Genomic DNA, 27,932 nt, shown 5'->3' with positions numbered 1-27,932 from the left:
AACTATGAAAGGAAGCTAGCAAATAATATTGAAGAGGATACTAAAAGCTTTTTCAAATATATAAAGAGTAAAAGACAGGTGAGAGTAGATATAGGACCGATAGAAAATGATGCTGGAGAAATTGTAATGGGAGATGAGGAGATGGCAGAGGAACTGAACAAGTATTTTGCAGGGTGGCAGGGAAGAGAAGTGTGCGCAGTCACAATTACGACAGAGAAAGTACTCAGGAAGCTGAATAGTCTAAAGATAGATAAATCTCCTGGACCAGATGGAATGCACCCTCGTGTTCTGAAGGAAGTAGCTGTGGAGATTGCGGAGGCATTAGCGATGATCTTTCAAAAGTTGATAGATTCTGGCATGGTTCCGGAGGACTGGAAGATTGGAAATGTCACTCCGCTATTTAAGAAAGGGGCAAGGAAGCAAAAAGGAAATTATATACCTGTTAGCTTGAGATCGATGGTTGGGAAGTTGTTGGAGTCGATTGTCAAGGATGAGGTTGCAGAGTACCTGGAGGCATATGACAAGATAGGCAGAACTCAGCATGGATTCCTTAAAGGAAAATCCTGCCTGACAAACCTATTACAATTTTTTGAGGAAATTACCAGTAGGCTAGACAAGGGAGATGCAGTGGATGTTGTATATTTGGATTTTCAGAAGGCCTTTGACAAGGTGCCACACATGAGGCTACTTAACAAGATAAGAGCCCATGGAATTACGGGAAAGTTACATATGTGGATAGAGCGTTGGCTGATTGGCAGGAAACAGAGAGTGGGAATAAAGGGATCCTATTCTGGTTGGCTGCCGGTTACCAGCGGTGTTCCGCAGGGATCAGTGTTGGGGCCGCTTCTTTTTACATTGTACATCAACGATTTAGATTATGGAATAGATGGCTTTGTGGCTAAGTTTGCTGACGATACGAAGATAGGTGGAGGGGCCGGTAGTGCTGAGGAAACAGAGAGTCTGCAGAGAGACTTGGATAGATTAGAAGAATGGGCAGAGAAGTGGCAAGTGAAGTACAATGTTGGAAAGTGTATGGTTATGCACTTCGGCAGAAAAAATAAACAGGCAGACTATTATTTAAATGGGGAAAGAATTCAAAGTTCTGAGATGCAATGGGACTTGGGAGTCCTCATACAGGATACTCTTAAAGTTAACCTCCAGGTTGAGTCAGTAGTGAAGAAGGCGAATGCAATTTTGGCATTCATTTCTAGAGGAAAAGAGTATAGGAGCAGGGATGTGATGTTGAGGCTCTATAAGGTGCTGGTGAGACCCATCTTGGAGTACAGTGGGCAGTTTTGGTCTCCTTATTTAAGAAAGGATGTGCTGATGTTGGAGAGGGTACAGAGAAGATTCACTAGAATGATTCCGGGAATGAGAGGGTTAATATATGAGGAACGTTTGTCCGCTCTTGGACTGTATTCCTTGGAGTTTAGAAGAATGAGGGGAGACCTCATAGAAACATTTCGAATGTTAAAAGGCATGGACAGAGTGGATGTGGCAAAGTTGTTTCCCATGATGGGGGAGTCTAGTACGAGAGGGCATAACTTAAGGATTGAAGGGCGCCCTTTCAGAACAGAAATGCGAAGAAATTTTTTTAGTCAAAGGGTGGTGAATCTATGGAATTTGTTGCCACGGGCAGCAGTGGAGGCCAAGTCATTGGGTGTATTTAAGGCACAGATTGATAGGTATCTGAGTAGCCAGGGCATCAAAGGTTATGGTGAGAAGGCAGGGGAGTGGGACTAAATAGGAGAAAATGGATCAGCTCATGATAAGATGGCGGAGCAGACTCGATGGGCCGAATGGCCTACTTCTGCTCCTTTGTCTTATGGTCTTATGGTCTCTTCAGTTTGGTTCCCACCCCCCTGTAATTCTAGTTTAAACTCTCCCCAATAGCCTTAGCCCCACCAGGATATTGGTCCCCCTGGGATTCAAGTGCAACCCGTCCTTTTTGTATAGGTCGCTCCTGCCCCAGAATAGGTCCCAATGATCCAGAAATATGAATCCCTGCCCCCTGATCTAATCCCTCAGCCACGCATTTATACTCCACTTCACTCTATTCCTATACTCATTGTTAAGTGGCACAGGCAGTAATCCCTCTAGATTTGGTCCAGTGTCTTATAAAGTTGCAACATAACCTCTAGACTTTTGAACTCAATGCCTCGACTAATAAAAGCATGTATTCCATAAGCCTTCTTAACCACCTGTGTAGGCACTTTCAAGGAGCTACGAATTTGGACCCCAAGATCTCTCTGCTCAGCAACACTGTTAAGGATCTCACCCTTAATAGTGTATTGTCTTCTTGCATTTGCCCTACCGAGGTGCAACACCTCACATTTATCTGGGTTAAGTTCCATCTGCTATTTCTCTGCCCATATCTGCAACTGATATATATTGCCCTGTGTCCTTTGCCAGTCTTCTACAGTGTAGAAGACTACACCATCTAGAACTGCATTAATCTTGGTATCATCTGCAAACTTACTAACCCACCCACCTACATTTTCATCTAGGTCATTTATATACATCACAAACAGCAGAGGTCCCGTCACAGATCCCTACTGAACACCACTAATTACAGACCTCCAGTTCGAATAAGTTCCTCGACAGCTACCCTCTGTGCAAGCCAGTTCTGAATCCAGACAGCCAATTCAGCATGTACTCCATGAATCTTAAACTGCTGGATTAGCCCCCATGAGGGACTTTGTCAAATACCTTACTCAGGTCCATGTAGACAACATCCACTGCCTCATCAATCTCTCTCGCCACCCTGTCAAAAAATCCAATCAAGTTGATAAGACATAAACTGCCTCTTACAGAGTTCTTCCAGCATTTTGTGCATGTTGCTCGGATTTCTAGCATCTGCAGATCTTGTTTGCCCCGTAGAGCCATGCTAACTCTCCCTAATTAGGCCACGGGTTTCCAAATGCTCATATATCCTATCCTTAAGAATTTTCTCCTGCAATTTCCCTACATCTGATGTGAGACTCACTGGTCTATTGTTCCCAGGATTTTCCTTGTTCCCTTCTTAAACAGAAGTACAACATTAACCACTCGCCTGTGGCTAGATAGGACACAGCGATATTGGTCAAGGACCCAGCAACCTCGTCTCTTGTCTCCTTCAATAACCTGAGGACCTATCCACTTTAATACTCATTCGGAGGCCCTACACTTTCTGCTCCTTGATCTTTAAATGTACTAACATAATTATACACTCAGCACTGATTGTGGTAAACCATGTATGTAGGTTGTAACTGGGTTATCTGTCTGGACATGCCTGGACATGCCCCTCTGCTGACTGCTCCTGTGGTTCCTCCCACAGACCCCTGAATAAAGGCGATTATGTCACTGCTGCTCCCACAGTCCAGGGCAGACATACAGCACGGACATGGATCCATTTTACTGTTAATAAAATTGATGCACTATCAATTACTCCAAAAGCCTTTCAGTATTTACTCTACTTCCAGTCTTTTGGAGCAATTGATATTGCATCACTGATCTCCTGGTCTCCCATATTGGTAAATATTGAAGCAAAGTACTCATTAAGTACCTCACTCACATTCTCCACATCCAAGCAAATGTTCTCCCCTTTATCTATGGGTTGTCTCACCTTCTCCCTAGTTATCCTCTTGCTCTTGATGTATGTATCAAATGCCTTGGGATACACCTTGATCTACTGGCCAAGGATTTTCCATGGCCCCTCCTGGCTTTCCTAAATGACTTCTTTATACTCCTCATGTGCTTTCTTTGATCCTAACTTCTGAAGCTTTACAAACTTTTCCTTTTTCTTCTTGGCTAAATTCATCACCTCTCTGGACATCCAAGGTTCTCCTATCTTTCCATCCCTATCCTTCCTTCTATCAGGAACATACCTTTCCTGTACTCTGTGCAAATTGATCTTTAAACACCCACCACATATCTGATGTGGACTGGCCAGAAAAAAAGGTGTTCCCAATTAACTCTACCTAGTTCTTGCCTATGCCCTAGTAATTTTTCCTACTCCAATTTAAAACACTCCCACAAGGACCATACTATCCTCATCTGTAACTATCCTGAAAATTAAGGAGTTGTGGTCACTGCTCTTAACTGCTCACCCATTGAAAGGTCAGTCACCTGGCCAGGCTCATTACCCAACACCAGGTCCAGTACGGCCTCTCCTCTAGTTGGACCATCCACAAATTGAAACGTTCCTGGATACACTTAACAAATTCTGCCCCATCACTAAGAAGGTCCCCGTTTGTATTAGGGAGTTGAAACCCCCATGACAACGACCCTATTATTTTTACACATTTCCTTAATCTGATTACATATCTGCTCCTCAATATCCCAGTGGCTATTGGGCAGTCTGTAGTACAATCCCATCAATGTAATTGCACCCTTCCTATTCCTGAGTTCCACCCAAATGAACTCAGTGTCTAATCCTTCCATTATGTCTCATCTGAGTGCAGCTGTGATATTGTCCCTGATGCACCTCCCTCCCCCCCTTTTACTTCCTCCTCTATCTTTTCTACAACTTGAAAAACATGGTACATTAATCACCCATTCCTGCCCCTCTCTCAACTAAGTTTCAGTAATGGCTACAATATTGTATTTCCATATACAGAACAATTCTCTAAATTCATCAGCCTTACCCATAATAATCTTAGCATTAAAATATACAGACTTCAAGCTATCCGACCCATCATACCTGCTATTTCAATTTTACCTTTCAATACTTTCCCTGACATCTGTCTTCTAGTCCAACCCTTCCCTTACTGAGCTGGTGCTCCGATTCCAATCCCCTTGCAAAATGAGTTTCAACTCTCCAGAGTGGCATTTGTACACCTCCCAGCCAATATTTTGGTTCCCCTCCAGTTCAGGTGCAACCTTGTCCCTCTAGTACAGGTCACACCCTTCCCAGAAAAGGTTCCAATGATCCAAGAACTCGAAAGTGCTCGGATAAAATTACTGAAGGATCAAAGAATTTGGTTTTAGGGGTGGAGCTGAGCAATTAAGAAGGGGATGATCACATTGTTGGCAAGGTACCATAGGACCTCAGATGGGCAACAGGAAGTAGAGGAACAAAAAATATAGGCAGGGAAGTTGTGCAAAGACCTATGAATCATAGGGTTGTCATAGTAGGGGAGTTTAACTTTCCTAACATAGACTGGGACTGACATTGGTTAAGAAATTAGATAGAGTAGAATCTATTAAGTACATTCAGGAAGTTTCTTTATATATATATAGACACACACACATATATAGGGATAGGGCCAGATGAGGGAGGAGACAAACCTCAGCCTACTCTTGTGTAATAGGGTGAGCAGGTCATTGAGATGACAACGGGGAACATGTTGGGACCAGTAACCATAGTTCTATTAGCTTTAAACATTTATGGAAAGGTGGATGTCTTAAAAGGTATGAAGGCACACAAATATCCAGGGCCTGACTGGGTATAATTGTGGGAGACTCAAGAAGATTTGCAGCAGTCTTTGCTGAGATAATTGCAAGATCATTAGCCATGAGTGGGGTGCTAGAAGACTGGAGTTTAACAAAAATTGTGTCTTTATCTCAGAAGGGTGACAAAGAAAATCTGAGAATAGGCCATTACGACTATCTTTTTTGGTTGGTAAGTTACTGGAAATTATTCTGAGATATATGATATACATACATCTGGATAAACAGGAGTTGTTTAGGGGTAGTTGGCATGGCTCTGTGCATTGGATATCACGTCTTATGAACTTGATGGCACTTTAGATGAGGTAACAAAGAAAGTTCATGAGGGCAGGGCAGTAGATATTGTTTTACATGAACTTCATTAAGGCTTTTGAAAGGTTTCCACGGTAGACTTCTCTAGGATGGAATCCAGGGAGAGTTGGCTCATTGTATACACACATGGTAGAAAGCAGTGGAAGGTTGTTTCTTGGACTACAGAGCTGTGACTTGTTGAGTGCCTCAAGGTTTGGGGCTGGGCATATTGTTGTTTGTCATCTATATCAACAATTTGGATTCCAATGTACAAAGCATGTTTGCAGATAATACCAAAATAGGTGGTAGAGTGGACAATGAAAAGGATATCAAAAAATTACAGGGACATCTTGAAAAACTGAGTAAGTGGCCAAGGAACGGCAAATGTTGTTTAAATTGGATAAATGCAAGGTGTGGCATTTTAGAAAGCCAATTTCAGGTAGGACTCTCTCAATGAAGGCCGGAACTCGCAGAATGTTATAGAGGATGTTGGTGAGGTACACCTGGTGCATTGTATTCAATTATACTTACCCTGTTAAAGGGCAAATATCATTAAACAGACAAAAGTGCAGAAAAGATTTACAAGGATGTTGTGAGGAATTGAGAGTCTAAGTTATAGGGAGAGGTTGGAAAAAGTAGGACTCTAATCCTTAGAGGAAGAAGAACGATAGGTGACCTTATAGAGGTGTACTAGACAAGGGGTGACCCGTTGGGGCACCCTTTGAGAGAAGGGTGGTGCAGTCTGATGTGACCAGAATGAACATTAAGTTTTCCTGAATGCTATTGATATCGCTTTGCTTTGGAAACTGAAGTAGAAAACCTCAGTTTGTTAAAGAAGAACGACGCGTAGCAAAGCAAATATAGCTGCTCCTCATTTAACGAAGGACACTTTTGATGGCATCATTTCTGGTTTATCTGTCACTCTTGTGCCTCTCGTTGTCAATCTGGAGACGTGCAGTACTTTCAACCCCCGTCTGTTCATCCCTTCTGCTGTTTGTTGTTTGTCTCTGATCCTGGAGATGTGCATGCCTCTCCTCCTCTGTCTCTTCTTCTCTCACCTTTTTTCATCCTGACTCTTTGATCCTGGAGTCATGCGGCCCTGGCCTCATCGGATTCCTGTTCTCTCCCTCTCCTTGCCGCTTCGCGACGACGTTTGGCATCATCTCTTGACCATAATGTCCCCCTTCCCTTTCCACGCTGCATAATTAGGCTGACCATTTTTTTTACCCTAATGCTGGATAGAAGATACGAAGCAGTAACACCAAAGGATGCTGATTATTCTTGATGATGTGGTTGACGCTCTCCTAAATGGACGTGATATAGTCACCGCTGTCCTTTGGCAGTAAAAGGTTTTATGAGTGTCTCGAAGTACATCATTACAGTAAGATTTAATTATCTCTTATTGATGGGTGGCAGTTCGATCTGTCCCAATCCTGTACATGCTGATGGTGATTAGCAGAATGTGACCCCTCAAAATAGAGCTGCCTTGCCCTTTTGCTCCAGTAGGTGTCACTGCTGAGGCTGGCCGTGCGCATGCGTCGGGCTGTCGCGTCCTGATTTCCGTGATGGTGGATCGGCTCTCGGGTCAAAGGGAGCCTGTTGATTTTGGCGAATGAGCAATTTTATAGGAATATATAACTCTGAACTTTGCTTGCATTCTGTAAGTTAGCGCATTTTAATTCGATTTAGCCAAAAAAAAAAGTGCCGTTGTAATGCACCGTTTGCGCTAATTGGAGGTCACAAACAGACAGAGCATGAGTATTAGTAATATAACCATGAGGGGCATTGATGCAGAGAATATAATCAGCCTTTTTTTATGGAGTTGGGGAATCAAGAACTAGAGGGCATAGGTTTAAACTGAGAGGGGAAGATTTAACAGGAACTTACAAAGTGTGGTATCTGCAGAATCAGCTGCCAGAGGAAGTGATCGAGGCAGGTACAAAAACAACTTTTAAAAGACAGTTGGACAAGTACATGGATTGGGTAGGTTATGGGCCAAATGCCAGCAATGGGACTACCTTGGACAGGGCATCTTGGTCAGCATGGACCAGTTGGGCTGAAGGGATTATTTCCATGCTGTATACCTCAAAAATTGGAGACAGAGTGCGGATAGTTAAGTCCAAAGTTTCTGTCTTGTATTAGCTTGCCATCCAGGGAGTAACTGGGGTGGAGGCCCCAGGTTTTCTTTTTAAATGCAATAGAATGGAGTATATCCAAATTCACAAAAATAATAAAGATTTGAGACTTATGACCTATATAACAGGATATTGTAAGATAGTTTAAATGAATGGATAGATAGTTTAAAATATAAAATCTGAGGCGGAACCAAAGTGATCTGAGGTCATTAAAGCTCATAGGTGCACCAAAGATTAAAAAAGATTTCATTTGGAATATTGTGTTCGGGTTTATGTGAAGGAATAGTCGATGGTATGCTTCTGCAAGTAGAGCCTTACTGAGTTTTTTTTTGTCTTGTTGCGCACCTCCACCAATTCTGCAACTCACATTGAGATGTTTGCAAAGCTGTTAGGGCTGGGTATGTCTTTGTTAACTTCAAATCTGATGATTTCATTGCTGATTGGTGTGGATATTTTTTATTATTTTGACAGTCTTTTAACACAATTTCCAATGTGACTGAAACAAGGATGGTAAATTTCCTTCCTTTGGAAGATAGTAGTGAACTAGATCTATTTTAAAATTTATTTGATCACCTTAACTGAATTCCATGTGGTATTCCAGATCTTTTTAGTTAATAAAGCTTGTCTTTTCCAGTTGTCATGGTGAGTTTTTAATGTTGTTATTTACCAACTACCATCTTGTTTCAGCCTGTACCACCATTACTTGTGTATTGCAATAGACCCTATTCTTCAGCTAAGCACAAGCTCCCATTTGTTCTTTCTGCCTTTCATCCACTTATTTGTGAGTTAAAATTGGACATTGCTCACCTATGTTGAAAAAAAACAATGCTGGAAATACTCACCAGGTCAGGCTGCATCATTTCATGGCCTGAACTATAAACTGGTTTTCTCTCTTCCCATCTGCTCCATGATTTACAGTAAGTTCTATACCTATTTCAACAACTATTTTGTTTTGGATCGAAGGTCAAGCCTTTAGTTTTCCAGTTCAGCAATGTATACACTGGATACTGGAAAAGTGGTTAATATGCAGCAGGCATTTGAAAGAGCTTTGAAAGGAATAAGAGGATTTAGACAGGATTCTTTCAACAGAGGGCAATATCAAGACAGATACAAGAAGTTTGTAAAATTATGAAAATTTTTTGAGAAAGATCATTTCCTCTGATTAGGAAGATAGATTATGTGGGAGTTTCAAATAAATATGTCAATATAAATGAGGGGGATAGAAAAAAATCTGCGTACTGGTTAATATTACATTATAAGGAATGCTGAACCAATGGCCATTTCAACAGTTAAGCAAAAATGAGAAAAATATCTGAAGTATCAGAGAAAAATATGTATAGGGAGAGAGTGGAACAGTGTGATTTTTTTCCAAACAGAAAAGCTTCCTGCCACAACACTAATGCTGACGGAACTGTGAGTCAAGCAGCATCTATAAAAAGAAAAGGGGAGCTGTGATGAAGGGTCTTGACCCAAAATGTTCAGTACCCATATCTGGTCATGGATATTGTCTGATCTGCTGGGTTCAAGCATTTTATGTATTGTTCCAGATTTCAGCATCAAGTCTCTTGTGTCTCTAAAGTAGCTTCTCGTACTGTAAACTTGTGTCTCTAAAGTAGCTTCTTCCAGTACTGTAAACTTGTGTGGTTTCGTTGCATCATTCTGACAATCAAACAGCAATGTCAGACTGTGGGGGAAATTTAAGTTGGATTATTTTGTTAGCCTGAAAATCCCAATTTTTATCCCAGTTAAATGAGTTCAGTGAATGACTAATAAGATGCTACTGAAGACTTAAACACTTAACATGGCTTTGTGTCATGTTCCATTCACATATCAAGTGAAGAATTTCATCTGTAAATATGGAACCTAATCTAGTACGTGAGCAAAATTCTTCAGAAAAAGATACAAGATACAAGTTTGATTTTCTGCCTTAAAATTATAATTTCAATTCAAATAAATATATTTGAGGATTGATCTAGATCCATGTAGGTTTTTCCAATATTCAATAACATTGGAAAATCTATTGGCAGTATAATGAAGTTATATTGCCTGGCATATCCTGAAATCAAAATAAATGTAACTGGTGTTGCAAGAGCAACTCAAACCAAATGTACAGTGTAATATCACTAACACTCATAACATCACAATGAAGCCTACATTTGAAACTTTTTGTTTTTGGTGCCACTTTGAAGCAAAAAAACTCTCAAACTAGGGTCAAAATCATATATCTGTTTCCAATGTAAAGATTGTCTTGTAGCTCAGATTTGTGAAACAAATTTCACAACACATGCCGGTGATAATAAACCTGATTCTGATTAGGCAGCATGTATTAAACTTATAAAAGGGCAAATCATGTTTCCATACTTGCCCCATTATTTTTAATACAGATCAACAGAAGTATCTAGCTAGATTACAATCAAGACAATAAACAAAACTTAATAAATCAAAAAAATAAAATTATTATTTATTCTTTGAATGGTAACATTCAACAAAAATACAACTGTAAACATTCCGACCTGGGTTGATTGAATTATAATTATACACCACAAAATAACAGAAACCAAAGTTTTTTTTAAACAAGCATCAATATTATGGACTAAAATCTTATGGACTAGAAGTCAAATTGAAAGTACAAATTGAAAATTGATTCAACCCAGAGAATGTTAGAAACATTCAGTGGGTCAGGCAGTATCAGTGGAAAGAAAAACGGCATTTATGTTTCAGGATAAGGACTCTTCATCAGAATGAAGGACCATCTGACCCACTGAGTGTTCCCAACATTATTTTCTTTTTGTGTTTATTTCAGATTTCCTTCACCTTTAGTTTTTATTATTTTCATAATACAGGACTTGTTTCACAGACAAGTGGAGCTTTTGAGTACAGTACAGCAAAAAAATCATTGGAAATATAGATCATTCTATGGAACTTAATATTTATATTAGTATCTTAAAGCAGAGAAAGCAAACTGGCAAACTCTGAAGGCTATGTCATCTTTCATGTAGCTTTATTTTAGTTCTAAGTCTTGTTAGTAGTTGTTTCTGACTTGCTGGATTGCCACATTTGAAATTTAGAAGAGCAGTTTCTTGCACTGCACCACATGGTTGATAGTTTTTCAATCAAAACACCAAGATTATAATAAACTTTATACATGCCCCAAAGAAAATCACTGCATAAAACAAACACAAAAGCATGGCTTCCACTAGCTTATTGTCAGCATAATAGATTTCAGTTTTGCTTACTCAATGTTAGCAACTCTTAAAATGAACTGCCATAGAGCATAATAACTAAACATTTCACTTTTTAGGTATTCATTTATAAAATGTCAGCAGTGATGTCCAGGCAGTAATTAATTGTCTTTACCCGTCATCTTCTTGAGTCCAATTTTACCCATATGGTAATGCAGCAGCAATTTTACAATAGCAACAATGGAGGAGTGACAATTAAATTAAAACGATGTACTCCTTAGGCCAGGTGATGTTCCGATCTACTTTATCATTTTGACCTTTGCAGGTTTGGGTTGTGTTGTTTGAAGGCTTCCAATATATGTGAACAATGCAACTATGACATGTTGCTGGTCAGAAGGGATAATGTTGTCTATCCTTAGAGAGATTTAATACAGCCCTAGATTTCTTACTCAATACCATTGTAGAAATATGGCTAGAAACTCAGTCACTTAACTTAATTAATTACCATAAGCTCCAACTTAGCCAAGGATAACATTTTAAATGGTCTAATAAATATTTGCAATGGCAATTATATTAATCAAGAGCTAATTAAAATGCAATGTAATTTAATGCATTTCAATGGGTACAATCCATTAACACATGAAAACTGATATTTCTGATAACAGAATGATATTCAGTAAGTACCTACATTATTAATATTTTGAATACTAATACCTTATCAACTTTAACAATGTGAAATGTATTTCAATTGTAGATCTGTTAACTTAAGAACTACATACAAAATTATCATGAATTTCATACACAGAACTAATTTTAATAAACTATGCCAATGATAAAATGTAAATATTTCCAAAGAAATCAGAAATATTGAACATCTAAATGGAAGTAGCATGAATTACATTATCATTTTAGTTTGCAGGTGCATTCTGATAATGTACAAAAACAACCTCAATAGTGTCAAAGGACACAGGAACCAGGCCTTCACCCTCCCCACCCCTGAAGTCCTGGCTGAGCATCAGTTTAACCATCAGTATTTAATCCATTTGTCAGCACTTGATCCGTAGCCTTCTAGGTTGTCACGATGTACAATTCAAGCGTTTGTCTAAATGCTACTCAGATGTTGTGAGGGTTTCCACAATGCATTTGTTCCCTGGGTGAAAATTCCTCCTGAAGGCTGATTTATACTTGTGCGTTCTAGCTTACGCCATAGCCTACGCAAGTGGGCTACGGCGTTGTGAGCATTTATACTTGTGCGTTGGTGTGCCTGCGTCACTCTGCAATTCACCACCAAAACGCTAGTTGGCGGTGGGATTTCTATGCCACTGTGTTGAGCTTCTTCGTGTTGAAACTCAAACTTCAAACAATGGTGACTGAAACTGAAGGAGGATGAATTTTCTGTGCTTGTCCAGCCACTGAGAGACATGGACGAGGAAATGCATTTCAAATATTTTTGGATGTCGGCAAGTAGATTTGACAATTTGGTTCATCGTCTCCAATCATTAATATTGCATCAGTGTACACACAGTATACTCAGAGACTGGCAATCACCATTCGAGTTTTAGCTTCAGGTGGAAGTCAACAGGCTGTAGCAGCTAGCTACAGACTGGTGTCAAGCACAGGGTCCTCCGTAATTTCAGAGGTCTGTAAAGCTTTATGGAAAGCATTGCAGCCAGAGTTCCTTCCCTGCCCTTCAGTTGCCCAAAGGGAAGCTATTGCAGCGTAGGAGGAAATGCGATGCTACCAAGTGGACCAATCACAATTGTTTTGGGCTGCGTCGCCGCGATGCGTAGTTAACATTTCGGGAGAGGTGCGCATTAGGCTATGGCGTAGGGTTCGGTGTAGGGTACAGTGTAAGGTACGCTTGATGCACAGGTATAAATCAGCCTTTAGATCCCCTCTAAATCTCTTACCCTTTACCCTGAACTGTATCCTCTAGTTTTTACACACTCTTCTAAGGGGAAAATTTCCCCACCATCTGTTATATCCATGCTCGTCAGAATTCTGATTCCCTCAAGATGGTGATAACGATTATTATACATAATGTAAGACAGAGTTAAAATGATTTAGTATGAAATATTATACTTACGTTCTCTTATTAAATGAATGTCATCTCTCTCAAAAGGGTTCTCATCCCTGAGGCATCAGATATAAATGTGATGGCTAGTGTATATTAAATATAGTTTTTGGTTCATGTATCTGCTTGTGTTACCATTTTAGTACAAACTATTGTAGCCACGAGTGCCCAGAATAACTTCCCTCAAGCTTCATAAGATTCCCACACTAAATGAGAGGTTAGAAAGACTCTGATTGTTTTCCCTACAGGGTCGGAGGCTGGGGGTGGGGGGGGGGAGTCTTGACAATTTATAAACTACGAGAGACAGATAGAGTCTATTTCCCAAGGTAGAAATATCAAATACTAGATAGCATAGCTTTAAGACGAGAGGAGAGACATTTAAGGGAGATACAGTACATTGGGCAAGTTTTTTTTCAGCATTGAGTCCTTAGTGCCTGGAAAATGCCAGGAGTATGGTGGAAGCAGACATGGTAGTGGCATTTATAAGGCATTTAGATGGACACACAAACACAAAAGGAATGGAAAGATATGGAATCATGTACGAGCAGATAGGATGTTTTGTTTGGTATCATGATTGGCCCAGACACCATGGGCTGAAAGAAAGGTTCCTGTGCTGTACAGTTCTATGTAACTCTATGGAGTAGCAAGATGGTGGTGTTAATGTTTTCCTTAATTCCAGTTTAAATATCCCATCAATATATACATTTTTTGGTAAAATATGAAACATTATATTTAAAATTTATTGAAATCTAGAGCAACACACGTCTTCAGATTCTCTTCTGTAATCTAAATCTAATTTTACTGAGTATTATTAAATGACATTTAAGGTGCTCTCAATGATATCTTAATGAAACACCCAAAACACTCTCACAGTGTTCACTTATTGCACTCAAAGTGCAAAAGTTTGCCTTTTTTGAAGTCCACTATTATGAAATGATGATAATATGAGATGAGAGTTTAATCTGCATGAAACTGTCAAGATAACCTGAACAATTAAAAATAGTGCAAAGGAAGGCACAAAAGCTACACTCCCCATCTAGAACTACAATTTAATATTCCCACTCATCTGTTTTCATGTCTAGGTAATTAAGAATATTCTGTGCAAACTTCACTGCTTGTTTTCTGTCAGCCTTAGCACCATCATTCCCTTGGGTTTCCACAGCATCAAGTGCTAGAAGTTGTTTTGTGAGCATTTCTTCCAGTCTCACATAATTCTTGTCAGTTCTCGCTCCATCAAAAGACAGGACTTGCCTCTGAAATTCGGACAAGTGACTTAGGACCCCCCATATAGCTTTCTGTGACGGATGTTCATCTTTCAGCTCTTCCTTCATGTTATCTCTCTTTTCAAGAATCTCCTTCAGGTCAAGATAAGCGATCACAGCCTGCACGTCAACTACAGATCTTCTCCTAGCTTCACGGATACATGGATTTTTGTTAATGTCTACTTGATCCAATTCTGAGAGAAGACTTTGCAGTTCAGTATGTGGCTTGAAATGCAAATCAGAAGCATGGTCCTGTCGCAAGAGCTGATGTTTTAATTGTGTTGTCTTCAGACGTATTTCTTCGATACGTTTGATAGACTGATTCTGGGTTAAGTCATAACGTCCTGAAGACTCTCCCTCGGATTCCATCTCCAAATGTCCCAGTAAGCAATTGATCTCATGCACCACACGTTTCCTGTAGTTTCTTACTTCCGAGTGTCCAGCCACATCTATTGCATCCAATTGCATTAATAATCCAGTGAGGACTCGGGATAGGTGTGCACAATTTTCCATGGCATTTAGGCTCATTAACAGGCCAATTACATCACATCTTGCTTTGCTAACTTCAAATAAAACAGAATTGATTTTAGAAACAGAAGTATGTGTATTTGTGGATAGAGGTAAACTTAATGCTTGCTGACCAATGCAGTTTTCAATGATATCCTGGACAGCACAAATTCTTGTTAGTGCTCGATATCTGGCTTTCCTCAAACCAATTTTCCCTCCTGTTTTTACTTGCGTCAGCTGAAAAATTATTTCTTGGATTTGATCAGCAAACTCTTCAGTTATCAAGCCCCCAGCAGAAGATAATTCCCTGGTAACCAGCCGCTGTGCATCACCAAAGATACTTTCCACTCTTAGACGTGATGGGTGAGTTGCAGCTTGCTCCAGCTCTTTCAATAGCTCCTCCACAATTTTTATGGCATTTTTGCGACCATTCTGAATTTCTGACTTGCTGTCTGTATCTACTGCATCTAACTCAAATAGCAACTTGGTCAACAAGCTCTCCAACTGCTTATATTCTTTATCAGCCTGCGTACCACTGAATGATAATACAAGTTGTTTAGCTTCTTGTAGTTCCTTCTGAATTTCTTGAACCTTAATCAAAGATGGATGTTGTTGACCCATGTCCATATTTTCTTTTTCCTTAATGAATCACAGTAATTTAAAAATTGAATGAAAATATGCTGGTCAGCATGTCACTTCTTGGCAGCATATTGCAACTTTAATTCTAGAGGCAATAATAAATATTGTTAAATGTTAGCAAGGTTGGCATTTTATACCAGTTGAAACCAAGCTCTGTAGTGAGCTTGCGACTAACTGCAAAATCCGCCTCAATGTAATACATAGATGAAAATGAAACTGTAAGGCTTTCATTGTTATTAATCAGCTTAATCTGCTTGGATATTATGCTTCACAAACATAAGAACTTTAATAAAAACTGAAGTATTGCTTGCATTAAAATACTATTAACCTTAAGTTTAGACAAGTTTAAACAGAAGGAGGCACCATGGTTGCACAGTGGTAAGCACGATGCTTTTACAGCTCAGGGCATCAGAGTTCTGAGTTCAATTCTGGTGTCTTCTGTTAAGAGTTTGTACGTTCCTCCCCTAGAACGCCCGGGTTTTCTCCCACAGTCCAAAAATGTATCAGTTAGTAGATTAATTGGTCATTATAAATTGTCCTATGATTACACTAGGGTTGCTGGGTGGTACGGCTTGTTGATCCAAAGAGCCTGTGCTGCACCCTCCAAATAAATAAATAAAATTAATGACCTTGACACTTGCACATAACTACTCTCTACTAGTCAAGCACTTGTGACTGCTAATAAACTACTAAATGCCAGCAACAGGCAGATTGAGGCTGTTCTGAGTCAATAACTTGCTTTTCTAGTTTCAAAGTTCTATTTCAAAAACTACATGTTAAATTTGTGCATAACATTAGTTTGATGATACATTGAACTATTGCGCATAACTACGGTATCCACAAATTAAAAGGACACTGAGAAGGGTTGTAAAAAAAAAAACTCACATAAATGATGCTGAAATTGACATACGAGGGGTGATTGATAAGTTTGTGGCCTAAGGTAGAAGGAGTCAATTTTAGAAAATCTAGCACATTTATTTTTCAACGTAGTCCCCTCCTACATTTACACACTTAGTCCAGCAGTCGTGGAGCATACAGATTCCTTCTTTGTAGAAGTTGGCATCTTGGACCTCCAAAAAAGTGGTCCACAGCAGGGGTGATTAATAAATTTGTGGCCTAAGGTAGAAGGAGATGAGTTATACAGCTCTCGTTACGTGCACATGCAATTCAACTCTTTGAGTGATTATGCATAAAGTTTGAAGTTAATAACTCATCTCTTGATGAGAGGACATGCCTGGTCCTCCTTCTATTTCTATGAATACACAACATATTCCTCATTGATCCCTTTGATTCCTCACGGTAATGACCTACAGCTTTTACTTGTTATGTACAGGTATTTATATTCTCAGTTGGCCAAGACTTTGTAGGGACCTGTCAGTAGACCTGCAAAAATCCCTCAAATAACTGACAGCAACTTAGTACAAATGCAGAAGTACCCCAGTTGCAGGGAGTTGTTAATAGTTGTTTTCCCTTGTAACATCTTTTGTGTTTTTGAATTCCTCAGAGTTCGGCAAAGAAACATGAAGGTGAAAGCACTTCCAACCACTTACTGTGTCGTTTCTGTACAAACTCTGCCAAGTTGAATCTGATGAAGGGAAAACCTTCTCTGTTGATTTCGATGGAAAGGAATAGCCACAAGGAATTAAACATTAGTATTTTTAATTGTTTCCATTTAATCTCTTAACAGTTTTTCTCTTTACATTTAAGAATTTTTAATAATAACAAATTAATACTGAATTATTATTTTTTAAAATCAGAAAATTTAAAGTTCTAACAGCTACTTATGCCCTGGGATGTGGATTAAATTTAAAAGCTCTGTTGTGTTGTAGATTCGCTTATATAGCTCATTGTTGATAGTAAATTCTGGGCCATTAACTTTCAGTACTGTCAACCTACTTAGAAATGTCTTTTATTTTCCTAAATATCACCCTTCTCTCTCTACTCTCCAACAGAAACGCCTAATACAGAATTGTAGCAGACATTTGAAAAAAAGAATTGTAATAGACAATACAGTATTTGATTTTTCTGGTAGCTAAATCAATGGCAATGAAGCTAATTAGGACAGCCTCAATCACGTTACCAGGTGAAATTAATCACGTGGGATTTAAAAACTGGGACAATCTTGTCCTGTATTGCTGAGTATCATATTAGCAATGCTACATGACACTAGTCATGATACATTTACTTATTTAGATTCAGAATTTACAGCACCTCATACACAAAAAAGGATGCAGGAAAGTCTATATAAGAATGCTCAGACTTACAGACTTGTAATGTCAAAACAAGGGCAACTTTAAGCAAGCCCTAATAAAAAGATTTATTCATGAGTGAAGATGCATTGAATTCTAACAAAAATTGATGTAATGTGTGCAAATGAAATGTAACAGTAGATAGTTCATGTTGCTAAGCAATTTTGATATCATAAGACCAATTGTTTCACTGATGAAGTCATAATAAAACAAAAACCCTGTAAATGACAAGTTAAAAATGGTGTCATTTGTTTTAGTACTTCCTTTAAATTTCTCTTTTCTAATTAAGGGTTTTCCTTCATTCGAATCAAAAGGACAAATAGGAAATAGTTTCAATGTCAATGCAAAGAATTACAAAGCCTGACAGACAAATCAGTGAAATTTTCATTTTTCTCTTTTGAGGGAAAGAAACTAATCTGTATGTATGTATTATTCCAAGTCCAGCCAAAAATAACCAGATGATAAATCAATTGGAGGTTTTGATTACTATTTCTCTACTGAGTTTTATTAAGAACTTTGACCAAATTGAAAATGGTAGGCTTTCTTGTTCCTGTTACTATATTCTGAAAAAAAGGGAAATACTCTCTGACAAATGAATTTATTTTTGTGCTTATCCAATGAAATTGCCTTAATTTCCTCACTCTCTTGGATTGTTGGACACAACAATGAAATATGCATTTTCTTTTGTTCCTGATGATCAAATTTCTATCTACGTAGAAGGGAAATTGAAATGTGTGAACGCATCTACATGGAGTCTTGCCACAAGAAAGCAGCATCCATCATCGAAGGCCCCCACCCATCCAAGCAGTGCTCTCTTCTCATTGCTGGCATCATGAAGGAGGTAGAGAAGCCATAGGTCCCACACCACCAGGTTCAGAAACAGTTATTACCCTTCAACCACCAGGCTACTGAACCAGCACGGATAATTTCATTCACCTCAACACTATTCCTCAGCCTACTGTATGGCATCACTTTCAAGGACTCTGCAACTCATTTTTGCAGTACAGTATTTTTTTTATCCATTATAATTATTATATTTGCACATTGGTCAGACTTTGTGTAGTTTTTCCTTTATTCTATTGTAAATGCTGACAAGAAAATGAATCTCAATGTAGTATATTGTGACATAAATATTGATAAATTTACTTTGACCTAGACCTGTAAACAGCACAGTATTTTTGAAATCTTCCCTCCTCGCTAACATTCACTTGATTTTAATGAACATTTAAAAAGTTCGGAATTTCATGTTGTCTCAAGGAAAGTTAATAGTCACTGTTTTCTTTTTCTGAAAAGAACTGACAATAGCTGCTGTAGTTCCTGCCAGTTGAGGAATTGTGGGGCTTTGTGTTTGAATCGTGATCACCTATTGGAACATGGCAGGCAAGATGCTTCTGAAGTTTACTGCATTTGTTTTGCCATATTCCCAAGCCAAGCAACCAGTTTTCCCAAGTATTTTCTCCTTCCTGTCTGCCATCCTCTTACATGCCCAATATTTCACCTCTTTCAGTTATTCTCATTTCTCAGAATATGAATACTCTTAGAAAGACCAGTAGTTATTGCCCATCCCTGATAAGCGAGGTGATTCCTTGAAGCACTGCCACTTTTCTGGTGAAGCTACTAATCTGTTCGGGCGGGGCCTCTTATGCTTCAAGTCGTCAAGTCAAGTTTAATATCACGTAACTATATACAAGTATATAACATATACAGAAATGAGACGTTTTTTCGAACCAGGGTGTAAAGCACATAACACACATAGCACACAATAATTTATGAAGGTAAGGATAAAATCTACAGATGAATCACACATAAAAACAAATTGAAGTGCATTAATATTAAATATTGTAAGAAATGGAACTGATTAATCAGTGGCACTTCAAATACGATGCGGCAGGGAATTCTGAAGCCTAATGGCCTTGGGGGAGGAAACTGCTTCTCATTCTAACTGTTCTTGTTTTTATGCATCAGAGTCTCCTGCCTGATGGTAGAAAATCAAAGAGGATGCTGAATGGATGGGTGGGATCCTTAATAATACTAAGGGCCCTGCGTACACAGTGCTCCTAATAATTGTCCCTGATGGATGGTAGGGGGACCCCCATGATCTTCTCAGCTGTTCTCAGAGTCCTTTGTACCAATGATTGGCCAGCAATCTACTTCCAAATGAGAGTAGGGTGTAAAATGGATGGGGAACCAGCAGGTGGTGGTGTTCCCTTGCATCTGCCTAGGCAGATAACAATAGTGTTATTTCTTAATGGTGGACAGTGCAGCCATTGTGTATCAAGGGTGTTCAGAGTAAAAATTTAATCTGGTGATTAACGTTACATTATGTAGGCTGTTCTATTCTGGATGATACTGAGCTTCTAAACAGTTCTTGGAGCTGCATACATCCAGGCTATAATGGACAGCATTTAATTGAGCTGTTCATTTGTACCTTGTAAATAATGGAAAAGCTTAGCAACAGCAGGAGGCACTTCACTCCCAGAACACCCAGCCTGTGATCTGTTCTTACACCACAGTATGGCTGGTTCAGTTGAAATTCTCATCACTAGTGACCCCCCACGTTAATGACAGGGGACTCAGCAATGGAAATGCCATCAAATACTCTCACTTATTGGGAGATGAATTTTTATAATGCAAATGTTACTTCTCACTCTAGCAGCAGAAACATTAATCTTGCATCTAAACTGTCAAGCCCAGTTAATAGTAAACACATACACGCACACACACACACACACACACACACACACACAGGAAGTGCTGGCAAAACGTAGTAAACTGTCAAGCAGCAATTATGCAAAGAGAAACAGACCTGTCATTGAAGGTCTTGAGTGCTGTTAAGGAGTCAATGACCTTAAATGTAAACTTGATTGCTCTCTTCACAGATGTTGCAAACAGGTTGCATATTTCCAGCATTTTCTATTTTCTTTTCTGACTTCCTTTTGCTTCCTATTAGAAATTTCTACATTTCACTAACATCACCTGCCATTCTGAAATCAATATAGAAATGCTCTCATCATCATTCCCCATCAGTACATGCCATTGGCTGTGGTCTAGCCTCAAATCTCTCCTCAAAATATAAAATCCCATATTCTAGGAATCAGTCTACATCCAGTTATGTTTTCCCTGGTTACAGTCTCTAGAATCAGGGCCCATAGTCTCAAACAAGGGATTCAGAATAGAGATAAGAAATCGTCGCTTCATCTTAAGGGCAGTGAACCCTTGGAATTTTATAACCAAGAGAGCTATAGAGGATCAAGACATTACAACAGAACATTCAATTCACTCCATGTAATATAAACTTGGTTCGCGAGACCAGACGGTCACGCAGTATTCAAGGTCAGTGTGGATTGAGATAGCTGTAATACGCTTTACTTGGGAGGAGTTTTTTCGAAGTATTCTACTCCAAATTGGTTCAATTATTTTGCCTGCTCTACGCTAGGAAATATCCACAGACTCAAGACCAGGTGTTGCGGATCCGCTGCCCGTAACTTTCATGGGGTTTAAAAGGTGTTTAAACAGAACTAGGGTATAAAAAGATCACAAATAACGAGTGGACGAGGCCACGGTCTGCTGGTGAGTCAGGACCGAGCAGTGGCTACCTGTTTCACTCCTCAGCCCGGCTGACAAGATAACACAGCCCAGACCCAGGTTAATCCAGATCCACTCCCACTACCATTAAATTCTACAGTTAAAAAAACCCTTCCACTTCCACCGAAAGCAGACAGCTTAGACCACGCAATCCCACCACGGAGCTGGATAACACTCAGCACTCACCAGTGACACCGCAAGACACTTGAGGAGTCCTGTCGCACGACAGGAACACATTCCTTTACGACAGGAAATGGTTTGGTCGCCTTACTGCCGTAAATTATAACTGGCGTCGAGCGTTTTGAGGTTTATTGGAATTTATATTTGGAAAAGTGATGAGCCATGAACATAGGGCTTTGGTTTTATATTTTAGCAACCCATTTTGGAGAAGACTATTGCTGACTGCTTATGTAAAAAGAGCTGAAGCGCAGAATTATGGCTGTTGCCGTCCAATTTCAACTAGTTCCCCTGATGAAAGGGGAAAAGATACCGAGGTAAAGGACGAGTGTCTCTGACTTTAGGTCATTCAATGCAAATTTGAAGCGGAAATCTGTTCCGCCGTATATTTTCGCCAGTGGGTGAAGTTATCGAAGATTTTAGAGAATGGCAAATAGTATGTATACTGTGTAAGGTAAATTACGCAGAAAAGTTTTCATAACAGTAAAGCGTGTAGTTATGTAGCGTTATGTACAAGCATCAGTATCTCATGGTGTTGCAACAAATGTCCTTTTACATGAGCCAGGTGTTTGGTTGAACTTTTGTAAACCTTTTCCATTATTTAACGTACAGAAAGTTAAACTTGGCATTAATTTGGAGTTTTTAGTATGGGTACTTAACAGCTACACGCACCAAAGTTGCTGGTGAACGCAGCAGGCCAGGCAGCATCTCTAGGAAGAGGTATAGTCGACGTTTCGGGCCGAGACCCTTCGTCAGGACTAACTGAAGGAAGATCTAGTAAGAGATTACTTAACAGCTAGTTGCTTTTGTAGGCAGCTTTAAACTACAAACTCAAGTAAATCATGGATCTGAACGGTCAGCCAAGCTACATTTGGCTTCTCTGTAGAAAATACCATATGGTGAACACCGAACCCAGCAAATTGTTTGGCAGAAATGCAAGAGAATCGCTGTTTTACTTTAATTGTTTGGTTCTATGGCTATTGGGGAGAAAAGAAGTGAGAGGACAGATATTACATCTACAACGGTTGTATAGGACAGTGATACTGAATAGGGCAGAGTTGGTGGGGAAGGGAGAACAGACCAGGTAACTACAAAGGGAGCAATCCCTTCCTAATGCTGAAAGGGGAGAAGAGGGAAGGATATGCTTTTTTAAAAAATATGTTAAATGTAAGTATTATAATATATATCAGTTAATACATAAAGAACTCTTCTCTAGATTCACTTCTTATCCTAGCCACACAGGATTGAATTAAGAATAACACACACAAAATGCTAGAGGAACTCAGGTGGGTCAGACAGCATCAATGGAAGTGAATAAACAGTAGCCGCTTTGGGCTGAGACACTTCTTCAGCACTGGAAAGGAAGGGGGAAGATGCCAGAAAAAGGATGACAAGCTGAAGGTGAACGCTGAACCGGGGGTGGGGTGGTGGGGGCGGGGGTGAAGTAAGAAGTTGGGAGGTGATAAGCAGAAAAGCTGAAGTGCTGGAGGAGAGGAAATCTGAGTGGAGAGGATAGGGTATCATAGGAGAAAGGGAAGGAGGAGGGGCACTGGGGGAGGTGATAGATAGCTGAGGAGAAGTGGTTGGAGGCCAGAGTGGGGAAATGAAGAAGAGGGAAGGGGATTGGGGAAATACTAGAAGTTGAAGAAATCCATGTTAATGCCATCAACGCACACAATGCTAATGGAACTCAGCAGGTCAGGCAGCGTCTATGGAAATGAATAAACAGTTGACATTTTGAGTTGTGACCCTTCTTCAGGATTATTAGGTTGGGGGTCCATGAGATGTTGCTGTTCCACCCTGAGAGTGGCCTTATCATGGCAGAAGAGGTCATGAACTGGCGTGCCGGAATGGGGATAAGAACTGAAATGGTTAGCCACTGGGAAATTCCACTTTTTGCAGACGGAGCTAAGGTGCTCAACAAAGTGGTCTCCCAGTGTATATCAGGTCTCACCAATGTAGGATTGATCTGATCGCCTTCCAACGCGACCTGGTATTCAATAAAAATTTACTTGTTTTAATATATTTCATTTCTTTTCTTCAGTTTCTTTTTACTTTGATAAAATTTCTTCCAAATATTGTTTAGTTTGCAAATATTTCAATCTGGCCAATTTGATTTGTCAATTTTAAATAATATATCTTCAGGCATCTAAGTAAATGTCAGTACTTTTCTGTAGCTATCTGACTAAGTTACTTTTATTTACATTATAGTTTCCAAGGCATTGGAGAAATTAATATAACATTAAATATTTTATTTAACCTGTTTTTTTTAACATAGAAAAACATGAAACATTATTGATATGTGAAAGCTGACAAATCGGCCAACGATTGATGCAGTTCAAGTCCTTGTTGATCTGAACTATTACTTTTGTGAGCAAGTTTTAATTGTGATGTTGTGGAATAAAAGAATCAATCACAAGAATACAGTGGTACTAAAAAGTTTGTGAAGCCTGTAGAATTTTCTCTATTTCTCCATAAGTATGATCCAAAATGTGATCAGTTCCTCATGTAAGTCCTAAAACTAGATAAAGAGAACCTAATTAAATAAGTAACACAAAATACATTATACTTGTTTATATATTTATTGAGAAAAATTATCCAATATTACATGTAAATGTAGAAAAAAGGATGTGAATCTTTGGGGTAGTGGCTTCTACAAAAGCTATTTAGAGTCAGCTGTTCCAATCAATGAGGTGGGATTGGAAGTTTAGGTTGTAGAGGTGCCCTGCCCTATTTAAAAAAAACACACACACAAAGTCAGGTTGCTGGCAGAGTCTGCTCTTCTCAAGAATGATTATGTGCACCATGCCTTGATCAAAACAACTTTCAGAGGGCCTTAGAAGAAGAATTGTAGAGATGCGTGAGCTAGAAAAGGCTACAAAAACATTTCTAAAGACTTGAGTGTTCATCAGTCCACAGTAAGAGAAATTGTCTACAAATGAAGGAAATTCAATATTGTTGCTACTCTCCCTGAGAGTGGACGTCCTGCAAAGATCACGCCAAGAGCACAACATGTAATGCTGAAGGAGATGAAAAAGAACCCAACGGTAACAATAAAAGACCTGCAGAAATCTCTAGAACTTGCTAAGGTCTCTGCTCATCTGTCCATAGAAACATAGAAAACCTACAGCATAATACAGGCCCTTCAGCCCACAAAGTTGTGCCGAACATGTCCCTACCTTAGAAATTACTAGGCTTACCCATAGCCCTTTATTTTTCTAAGCTCCATGTACCTATCCAAAAGTCTCTTAAGACCCTATCTTACCTGCCTCCACCACTGTTGCCAGCAGCCCATTCCACACACTCACCACTTTCTGTGAAAAAAAAGTTACCCCTGACATCTCCTCTGTACCTATTCCCCAGAACCTTAAACCTGTGTCCTCTTGTGGCAACCATTTTAGTCCTGGGAAAAAGTCTCTGACTATCCACGTGATCAATGCCTGTAAGAAAAACACTGAACAAGAGAGGTGTTCATAGAAGGACACCACGTAGGAAACCACTGCTCTCCAAAAAAACATTGCTGCATGTCTCAGGTTTGCAAAAGACCACCTGGATGTTCTGCTGTGCTTCTGGGACAATGTTCTATGGACAGAAGGGACAAAAGTTGAACTTTTGGGCAAAAATGCACATTGTTTGGAGGAAAAAGGGCATCCCAACTGTGAAGCATGGTGGAAGAAGCATCATGGTTTGGAGCTGCTTTGCTCCCTCAGGGCCTGAACAGCTTGCAATGGTTGAGGGAACAATGAATTCAAAATTGTATCAAGAAATGTTACAGGAGAATATCAGAGTAGCAGTCCATCACTGGAAGCTCAATAGAAGTTGGATAATTGCAACAAGTCAATAATCTGAAAGACAAAAGTAGATCAACAACAGAATGGTTTAAAAAGAAGAATTGTGTTTTGGAATGGCTGAGTCAAAGTCCTGACCTTAATCTTATAGAATGTTGTGGAAGAACCTGAAACAAGCAGTTCATGCAAAGAAGCCCGCCAATATCCCAATTTTCTAAGGAGGAAATGGCCTAAAATTCCTCCAAGCTGATGTGCAGGATTGATAAACAGTTACTGGAAATGTTTGGTAGAAGTTATTGCTGCACAAGGAGGTCACTCCAGTTACTGAAAGCAAAGGTTCACATACTTTTTCCAACAAATACATGTAATATTGGATAATTTTTCTCAATAAATAAATGAACAAATATAATGCATTTTGTGTTATTTATTTAATTAGGTTCTCTTTATCTAGTTTTAGGACTTCCATGAAGATCTGATCACATTTTAGGTCTTATTTATGGAGAAATAGAGAAAATTCTACAGGGTTCACAAACTTTTTAGCACCACTGTACATACCTGGGACAAGCAGGGAATTATTTATTCACCTGCAGGAGAGTGAGGGTCTAATAACCCTATAGGTGCAGTACACACACACACACACACACACACACACACACACACACACACACATCTCTATGCAAGGAATGTTGTCTTAGTATCTGCTATCCAAAATATATCAGGCTCCAGTCAATCTATTCATTAAAAGTGAATTATGACTTTGGTTTTAAAAATCGGTAAATTAAATTTTTAAATTAGTTTATTATTGTCACATGTAGTGAAGTATTGTGGATTTTTTTGTCTTGCATACAATCCATACAGATTAATTCATTACATTGTTGCACTGAGGTAGAACAAGGTAAACAGTGCAGAGTAAAATGTTACAGTGCAGGTAGACAGTAAGGTGTCAGATCACAGCGAGGTAGATTGTGAGGTCAATTTTGAATCTCACTACAGTTTTAAGATAAATAATAATTTGTGCCAATTGAAATAATCTTTTAGATTTCAGACTTCCAGCCGCCAAAGGACTCACACTTTGACTGGGTTGGCCCTCCAGATAGATTTTCAAACTTAAGATACGTGAAGTTTCACATTCCAAAGAATGAATCCAAACTGGAAAGGCAGCTGAGAAAATTAAGAGTAGATACGCAGAATTGGAACCAGAAATTTTGGTCAAATCAGAATGTAGTTTTCAACAAGGTGAGTATTGCAAATTCTTTATACTTTCATTTGAAATACTGTATGCTCTTAGTAGTTAAAAATTGTCTGATTTGTTTATGAAACAACAATATATAATCAGATTTTGTATTACACATTGTACTATGCAAATATGTCAGAATTAACTTCAGAGTCAGATTTTTTATTACTGTTATATCGTGAAATTTGTTGTCTTGTGACAGGATGACCTGGTGGAAGATGCTGTCCTGGGGCCTGTTGCTGCTGGCTTTTATGCTGTGGTACTGTTTGCTGGATGGTAGCAGTTGGGATAGTTTGTGGTTGGGGTGACACGGTCCCCGATGATCTTTCAGGCCCTTTTTACACACCTGTCTCTGTAAATGTCTTGAATAGTGGGAAGTTCCCATCTATAGATGTGCTGGGCTGTCCGCACCACTCTCTGCAGAGTCCTGCAATTGAGGGAAGTACAGTTCCCATACCAGGCAGTAATGCATCTGGTCAGGATGCTCTCAATTGTGCCCCTGTAGAATGTTCTTAGGATTTGGGGACTCATGCCAAACTGCTTCAACCGTCTGAGGTAAAAGATGCACTGTTGTACCTTTCTCACCACACAGCCGTTGTGTACAGACCAAATGAGATCCTCAGTGATGTGTATGCCGAGGAACTTGAAGCTGTTCACCCTCTCAACCATTGATGTCAATAGGGATTAGCCTGTCTCCAATCCTCCTGGGTCCACAACCAGCTGCTTTGTTTTTGTGACATTGAGGGAGAGGTTGCCAGTATAAACATCATCCTACTTTGCCACTGGATGCAGAAGGACGCCGTTTGGCCTACTGGCTCCCAGGGCAGCAACTCCAACAGTCCTCTTCCCTTTTGTAAATTTTCTGTATTTCTGCAACTCATTCTTTATCAACTCCTCTTTGATTCTTTTTCTCATGAGCCTACATTGAAGGATAAGTTACAGTAAGGCATTAACCATGTCTTTAGATGTGGGAGGAAACTGGAGCAGCTGGAGAGAAGGAGCAAACTTCACTCAGTTAGCAGCTGTGGTCAGGATTGAACAGGTCCCCTGGAGCTGAGAGTCATCGGCAATAATTGCTGTGCCACCATGCCACCCCGTTTTGACAGGTTTCCTCAGCATTATGCTGGAGAATTTTCCTATCACATGTAACACTTGCTTCTTCTAGCGGCTTAATCTAGGGGGTGATAACCCCCCTGCCAGACCAAACTAAAGAAATCTCCTTTGGATTGATGCTGTGCGATGTGTCCACCATTACAAATTTAGTACCCCGAAATAACAAACCGTGCACAATATGCAATTAAACGATTAAGCTTTATAACTTACTTTGACTTGCACGAACCCCGTGACGGGGATAAAGAACCAGCAGAGATGGAAAACAC

General features: G+C 39.5%; 2 protein-coding genes across 4 annotated transcripts in view; one reads left to right on the top strand and one right to left on the bottom strand.

Moving 5' to 3' along the window:
- Positions 1 to 10,341: 10,341 nt before the first annotated feature.
- Positions 10,342 to 21,574, bottom strand: bag5 (BCL2 associated athanogene 5). Of its 3 annotated transcripts, XM_072269914.1 has the most exons (3): positions 21,541 to 21,574; positions 20,576 to 20,712; positions 10,342 to 15,605 (listed from the first exon to the last, which is right to left on the bottom strand). In XM_072269914.1, the coding sequence occupies exon 3, from the start codon at positions 15,506 to 15,508 to the stop codon at positions 14,162 to 14,164; it is 1,347 nt and encodes a 448-aa protein (XP_072126015.1). In that variant the 5' UTR covers positions 15,509 to 15,605; positions 20,576 to 20,712; positions 21,541 to 21,574; the 3' UTR covers positions 10,342 to 14,161. The 3 variants fall into 3 exon arrangements, with proteins under 3 accessions (XP_072126015.1, XP_072126006.1, XP_072126024.1); XM_072269905.1 differs by lacking the exon at positions 20,576 to 20,712; XM_072269923.1 differs by lacking the exon at positions 21,541 to 21,574 and having other exon boundaries at positions 20,576 to 21,020.
- Positions 21,575 to 21,611: 37 nt separating this feature from the next.
- The window catches only part of coa8 (cytochrome c oxidase assembly factor 8), a 30,903-nt gene continuing 24,582 nt past the window's right edge, over positions 21,612 to 27,932 (top strand). Inside the window, exons 1-2 of the mRNA XM_072270042.1 lie at positions 21,612 to 21,848; positions 26,358 to 26,555. Of these exons, the coding sequence (XP_072126143.1) occupies positions 21,690 to 21,848; positions 26,358 to 26,555 (357 nt within the window). The 5' untranslated portion in view covers positions 21,612 to 21,689. The remainder of the gene's footprint in view (positions 21,849 to 26,357; positions 26,556 to 27,932) is intronic.

Source organism: Mobula birostris, chromosome 1 (assembly GCF_030028105.1).
Source record: "Mobula birostris isolate sMobBir1 chromosome 1, sMobBir1.hap1, whole genome shotgun sequence".
NCBI lineage: Eukaryota > Metazoa > Chordata > Chondrichthyes > Myliobatiformes > Myliobatidae > Mobula > Mobula birostris.
The sequence above is the reverse complement of the archived record's forward strand: the minus strand, read 5'-3'. Positions and strand labels throughout refer to the sequence as shown.